This window comes from Musa acuminata, chromosome BXJ2-8 (assembly GCF_036884655.1).
Source record: "Musa acuminata AAA Group cultivar baxijiao chromosome BXJ2-8, Cavendish_Baxijiao_AAA, whole genome shotgun sequence".
Lineage (NCBI taxonomy): Eukaryota > Viridiplantae > Streptophyta > Magnoliopsida > Zingiberales > Musaceae > Musa > Musa acuminata.
The window spans coordinates 47,003,479-47,010,920 of NC_088345.1; the positions used below are offsets into that span (position 1 = coordinate 47,003,479).

General features: G+C 36.4%; 1 protein-coding gene across 2 annotated transcripts; it reads left to right on the forward strand.

The window, feature by feature from the left end:
- Nucleotides 1–1,118: 1,118 nt before the first annotated feature.
- LOC135585150 (probable alpha,alpha-trehalose-phosphate synthase [UDP-forming] 9) lies at nt 1,119–7,116 on the forward strand. Of its 2 annotated transcripts, XM_065122087.1 has the most exons (4): nt 1,119–1,223; nt 3,920–6,029; nt 6,117–6,390; nt 6,483–7,116. In XM_065122087.1, the coding sequence occupies exons 2-4, from the start codon at nt 4,042–4,044 to the stop codon at nt 6,801–6,803; spliced, it is 2,583 nt and encodes an 860-aa protein (XP_064978159.1). In that variant the 5' UTR covers nt 1,119–1,223; nt 3,920–4,041; the 3' UTR covers nt 6,804–7,116. The 2 variants fall into 2 exon arrangements, with proteins under 2 accessions (XP_064978159.1, XP_064978158.1); XM_065122086.1 differs by lacking the exon at nt 1,119–1,223 and having other exon boundaries at nt 2,735–6,029.
- Nucleotides 7,117–7,442: the final 326 nt, after the last annotated feature.

Consider the following 7,442-nt stretch of genomic DNA (forward strand, 5'->3'; position numbering starts at 1 on the left):
GTAGGCAGAAATAAACATCTCTAAATTTGCATATGAACCAAACATACAAAGAAAACCAATCCATTTCATTTTCATCTTCAATCCAATCCAATGATAACTTACATTATTTCTAAGACAACAATAGTACCACATAAAATTAATGTAATAGTATTCCACATAATTCCAATTGACCCAATCCAATCCAATTCAATCCATCCAAGCAGGGTTGCCCACCTCATCTTACATAACATAGCTGCCCCTGCCATGGTCACAACTTGATGGTCTTAACAAGACTAAGAAACTCGATGTATTTATTTATATAACCTCATCTTCTATTGTCCTCTCCAATTGATGCTCATTTTGTGTCCTTGTAAATCTTCCAACTCTTTTGTCAACTTAGTTTTTGTACATGAATCATGGATCCCCTCATCTTCCAATTTGTAGCATTGTTTATGCTATTCATGCTTTTTAATTCTTGGATTAACAAATTATGGTGGGGATTTTATATGCTTTCCTTAACTTTGAAACTTGTGGTCAATCTCTCCAAAACACATATATTCTAATAAATATAAGAAATTGCACACATTCCTATCTAATTTTGTTAATTGATCTTTTTTGATACTTAGATATGATATGATGCTGAGGCACAAACACCTCTATTATATATTTGTTGAGCTTTCTAGAATATATTTTTTCTTTCTATTTTTGTAATTTAAATTATTCGTTAAATATTATTATTATTTTTAAAAAATATATTTTTAGTAGAGTTTTACAATTTTTATTATATCATTTTATTTTTGCTTGCTAAAGTGATTCAATTTAATTCATTGTATTAATTCTTAATGCACTGAATCGGACCAAAAGATAAAAAAAGATTGTAAAGGAAGGGAGGAAAAATAAATGATGGATAATATGAATATTTTAAAAAGTAGGGATAAACGAAACGTTTCCTAACAAAAAGCCAAAAAATATTATTTATATATATATATATATATATATATATATATATATATAATATCGAGTACTATAAAAATAAGAAAGGCTGCATTAATTGCCTTCCAATTCCATTTCCTTCCTTTCTTGCCGAACGTTTCCTTCATCCCACCTCTCTCGCTCTCTCGCCCGCATCGCCCAACACCGCCACACAAACCCCCCCGCCCCCCCTCCGTCTCCGAGCGCTCTTCGACCTCACCGACAAGGCTCGCTCATTTCTCCCCGACCGCCATCGATCGCCGCGCTCCGAGGTACGTAGCCACGCACTCCGTCCTTCCGTTGCTCGGCTTCGATGTCTGCGTCTTTGAGTTGCTCGGTGGTCTCTTTCTTGATGGATTGTGTTGTCGTTGTCTAGCTGTCGGCCGCGTTCTGGCTTCCTTGAAGTTTCTTGGAGTGTGGATGTAGTGAAAAGATCTGTGGTTTTGAAGGTTGTGCTCGCGAAGGGGAGGAGTGTGAAGTTCTTTTGGTGGGTCGTTTTCTTTTGGTTTGCATCTTCTTGAATCCGCGGAAAGTGTGTGTGTGGAGATGGGTTCGTCGCAACCAAGAGAATAATCCGAGGAGACGAGGAATTTTGTTTTTTTTCCTATAAAAATCTTTAATTTGCATACGTAATTTGTGATTGTTTTGGATTTCTTGCTGTGTCTATGGAAAGATGAGGTGGCCCGAAGAGGATAAGGACGTCATTACTGAAGTCGACTCTGTTTCCTGTTTCTTTTATGACCCCTCTCTTTAAAGTACAATCTACCATGAACATAGTTTTCTGTTAGACAAATCTAAATTAAATGTATGCATTTAAATCTCAGTGAAAATTATCTTCGTTAGAGGACAAAATTTCGTTTTCTCTTCTCAACCTCTTAGAAAAGCTGTTACTAATGATGTAATGATCTCAAAAGACATGTCCTTTCAGGCACGATCTGTGTCATTCTATTTTCTGGTTTTAATTGATCATGAACTTGGATATTTATAATAAACCACCAATGCCATTTGTGAAATATATTAACAAAGAGAAGCTGATATGGTGCACTTGGTTATCTGGTCTTTCACAGCTTCTTCATCATCAAGTTGGAGGGTGATGAACAGAACTGGAGCTTATGATAAGTTGTACGCCTTTAGTTTCATGTGTCATGATCTCCTATGATTCTAGGGTACTGGAGGAAGTCCAGGCTGATGAATGTTTATAACAGTACACAATACAGATTTGTGTATGTGTTTGATGGATGATTTTACTATTTTCCTTTGTTTTCTTCTGTTTTGGGTGTTGGGCTTTTGTCAGTGGTAATTGGCCTGTGCATCAGATTTGAGAGCAATCAGGACCAATAATTCTTCATTTTTCCTTGAACTGAAGGATCTGTTTTTTTTTTTTTTCTCATTACAGAGTTAGGTTTGTGCATATGAGGATCGTGAGAATCTGATGTTATGTAAATTACAGACTGGTTTGAATTTTGTAAAATTATGTAATTATCAAAATTTCTTATGCTTGATGTAATTATCAAAATTATGTACATATATTCTTTTGGATTGTAATGAGATCTAACAATAAGCAATTAAATACGATTTTTTGCCCATCAAAGCAAGTTCGATATGATGTTTCAGTTTTGCTTACAATGAGTTTTCTGATTTGAATTTCATTTTTCTTTCACTTCATCCTCCATTCTAGTAATCTTGAAATATATTTTACTCCAAAGTGTTGATGTACGTTAATCTGTTTGTCTGCTATATATATCTTAAAACTCTGCATTCTTTCTTGTGTAAATTTTCATGGTTCTAGTAAAGATCTAATAATCTGCAAAACAAGTTTTAATCTGACAATTGTTCTATAAACACTTAAGATCTCTATTATGTAGTAGCTTGTACATGATATTATTATTGAGTGCAAGTACCTATCTTGTAGCTGACAATAAGTTGTCGAGTATTGTTGGATTTTCTGGAATAGCCATGGCTTCATCTGAAGGATATCTAGCTAATTCCATAAATCTGGATCATGTTGAGTCTCGTTTGATTTGGGAGTGTGCATTATTTTCCTTTGTAGCTTTTCTTAAGTTACTAGCTTTTTATTATTGTTCTTATGTGTTATCAAGTTATCCTGTCCATAGTGTCACTGAAGATACTTGGTGTTTGTTCTAGAGCAGAGGTAAAGTAATTATGATTTTATTATGAAAGCATAAATGGAAGGCCGAAGAATACATCATAGCTCAAGTAGTTACAATTAAACTTGAATAAAATCACACACAATAAACATTCCATAGTTGAATATTGGTTTTTTTTTTCTTCTGAGGTACTCCTTGTCAGTGTATGTTTATTGTGGTTGTTTCATGTGATCATACATCTAATGCAATCTTCCATATCATTGATAAATATGACCACGGTGACTGGTTTATGACCCTTAGGTTGTTGATGAAAACAATCATGCAATAGGTAAGCACTGAGATCTCTAGGAATCCAATGTGATACTTAATTCAGTTGTTAATTATGGAAAATTTCAGTCGTGACTTTAAGAAAACATTTTAGTAGTCATAATTTTGCTTCTCTGTATGTAACGTGACTTATTTGTGCATGCACAATGCTGAAGCTTTTATTCAATAAAATGTTATGAAGAACAAGGATCAATGAGCATGTATTGGTTTCATTGGCATTATTATTGATGCTTAGTAAATGCATGGTTAAATCTCGATTGGGTACCAATATTGGACTGACCATATTGGATGGTGGTACAATCTGTCTTGTCTGGTATTGTTGAAAAGAATTTAATAAAAAATAAATAACAGAATGTACTAAACTTAGTGTACCATTACCAGTTGTTTGTTGGATTGTCAAATACAGGGTGGTATATATTGGTCCTACTGGTATTTAAAAATCATGAATAGAGAGTCTATTTCTCTTTTGGCTGCACGATTTTAGTAATTCTGTTTACTGTTCTCTTATATGTCCAGTCTGTTTGCTCTTACAGGTTTAGTCTGGGAGCGCATACAATCAAACTCTGCAAAAATTTGAGGTAGTAAATTGTCAATTGGAACTGGGGGCTTCTTGCGCCAATCTTATTGACTAAAGAACCAGAAAACCTCGAGTGATATGTTGTCAAAATCATGTGCCAATCTTTTAGAATTGGGGTCTGACAATACAATGGACTTCAGTACTTCTGTTAAATCACTTCCCAGAGTGATGACAAGCCCAGGAATAATAAATGACTTAGATGAAGGAACCAGCAGTAATGAAGATTCTTGTTCTTCTAAATTATCATCTCAGGATCGCAAAATAATAGTATCAGACTTTCTTCCGCTAAACTCTATGAAGGATCAAGCAACTGGACAATGGTGCTTCACATGGGATCAGGACTCACTTCTGCTACAACTGAAAGATGGATTTTCTTCTGATACTGAAGTCATATACGTAGGATGTCTGGATGCTGATATAGATATTAGTGAGCAAGAAGAAGTTTCTCAAAAGCTTATGGAAGAATACAAATGCATGCCAACATTCCTCTCACCTGAACTCTTTCAGATGTACTACCATGGGTTCTGCAAGCAGCAATTATGGCCTCTTTTCCATTATATGCTTCCTATCTGCCTTCATAAGGGTGATCTCTTTGACCGATCTCTTTTTCAAGCCTACATTTCAGCAAATAAAAAATTTGCAGAGAAGGTTATGGAGGTAATTAATTCAGATGATGACTATGTGTGGATCCATGATTATTATCTGATGCTTCTTCCAACATTCTTAAGAAAACGACTGAATCAAGTCAAGATTGGTTTCTTTCTCCACAGCCCATTTCCCTCATCAGAAATATACCGGACATTACCGGTCAGAGAGGAAATACTCAAATCATTGCTTAATGCTGATTTAATTGGCTTCCAGACATATGATTATGCACGTCACTTCTTGTCTTGTTGTAGCAGGATGTTAGGACTGCATTATGAATCCAAACGTGGTTATATTGGACTTGAATATTATGGTCGCACAGTGAGCATCAAGATTCTCTCTGTTGGTATACATATGGGCCGGCTTCAATCGGTACTGAATCATCCTGCTACAGCTTCAAAAGTTCAAGAAATTGAGAAAAATTTCAAGGGGAAGAAATTGCTACTTGGTGTGGATGACATGGATTTATTTAAAGGCATTAGCTTAAAATTGCTAGCTTTTGAGCTTTTGTTGGAAAGACATCCAACTCTAAGAGAAAAAATTATCCTTGTGCAGATTGTAAATCCCACAAGAAGCATGGGAAAAGACGTGAAGGAAGCAATAGAAGACACATTGTTAATAGCCGAAAGGATTAATAATTCCTATGGTACTCCAAGCTATGAGCCGGTGGTGCTTATTGACAAGCCTATACCTTTTCATGAAAAAATTGCTTTCTATGTGGCAGCAGAATGTTGCATTGTAAATGCTGTTAGGGATGGCATGAACTTGGTTCCCTATGAGTACGTAGTTTGCAGGCAGGGAACTGAGGAGATGGACAAATCTAGGGGTTTTCACGTTGGCTCTACACACACAAGCACACTTATTGTATCTGAGTTTGTTGGTTGCTCTCCATCACTTAGTGGAGCCTTTAGGGTCAATCCTTGGAGCATTGAGGATGTGTCTGATGCTCTATATCGATCAATTAATTCAGGAGAGACGGAGAGACAAATGCGACATGAAAAACATTATCGTTATGTCAGCACCCATGATGTAGCTCACTGGGCTCGCAGCTTTTCTCAGGATTTGAAGAGAGCATGCAAAGACCATTACAGTTGGAGGTGCTGGGCTCTTGGATTTGGCCTAAATTTCCGTGTCCTATACCTTTCACCCAATTTTAGGAAATTAATGTTAAATCATCTTTTTTCTTCCTACAAGAATACTCATAGAAGGGCTATATTTCTGGACTATGATGGCACCATTATGCCTGAAGCGTCTGTTAACAAGACCCCAAGACAAGAAACATTATCTATCCTGGATAGCCTGTCCACCGATCCAAATAACACGGTGTTCATTGTCAGTGGAAGAGGCAGGGCATCTCTTGGTGAGTGGTTTACCTCATGTGAAAGCCTGGGAATTGCTGCTGAACATGGCTATTTCATTAGGTACATCTTAGATAAGTTCATGCTTCCAAATTTTGCAATTTATGCTGTTGTCTCATTTCCTTGATTTGCTTCTATTATTTCCCTTAGGTGGAGAAAGGATGCTGAGTGGGAGTCCAGTTCGCTTCTTGTTGACTTAGACTGGATGAAGATAGCAGAACCAGTTATGCAGTTATATACTGAGACCACAGATGGTTCATACATAGAACTAAAGGAGAGTGCAATTGTATGGCATTATCAGTATGCAGATCACGACTATGGTTCCTGCCAAGCAACAGAATTGCTGGATCATCTCGAGAGTGTTCTGACCAATGAACCAGTGGTGGTCAAGAGGGGTCAGCATATTGTGGAAGTAAAGCCTCAGGTACATACTTTTGTTGCGGAAGATATGTTCGTCCTATTTCTTGGGTACTTTCTTATTGCTCTTCCAGGAATTAACAATATGTTTCTGCGCAGGGAATTGGTAAGGGGCTGGTTGTGGAGAATCTTATTGGGACTCTGAACAAGTGTGGGAAGCCACTAGACTTTGTGTTGTGCATCGGGGATGATCGATCTGATGAAGACATGTTTGAAAGTATCAACAGTATAGCTTCAAGTAATCTATTTCCTTTGGTCCCCGAAGTCTTTGCATGTACAGTTGGTCAAAAGCCAAGCATGGCCAAATATTATGTTGAGGATACCGATGAAGTCATAAGGCTATTACAAGGAATTGCTTCAGTTTCAAATCAAGATCATAGGGTTACATACAATCAGGTTCCCATAGAAAGGTCAAGTTGAGGTTGTTTCTCTTTTTACCAGGCTTTTTGTCCAGTTTCTGTTTAGTAGAATCTGTGCATTCTGATGGTCTCTGTTTGCTGACATGATTTAGGCCTTCTTCCTTGCCATCCTCCAGATTGAATGACTTTAAATGCTTCATGCACCTAAGGCAATTTTTCTAACCAATTCACAAAATATTATCGTATTTATTGAAGGCTTGGATGCTGTCGCCATTGTTTTGTACAGATTGTGGTGTGTTCTAAAGATTGATATAGCCATCTGTGTATATAGTCATCTCAAAACTTAAATGAGATATGGTAATAACTTCCATTCATCTCGATATGTGTTTATTTGATTTTATTTCTACTGTTGTAGTGATGTTGCTTTCTTATGGATGTTTCGGTTCAACTGGAACTGAAAGGAAGACTTTGGTAAGTTCATTGAAAGAGAGATGAAATTGATTAGCAGAAAGAGAAAATATGTATGTGGAGGTTTTTTGTTCCATTTTCTATTCAAAGGGATTTAAAAGGGCATTTTACAGTGTCATTAATGTCGATTAGTATTTAAATATCTCAATTCTAATGCTTAGCTAATGGAAATCATTTAACAAAAGCACATAGGAAACTTTTATTTTGATTGGGTTTATATTTAGAGAAATTA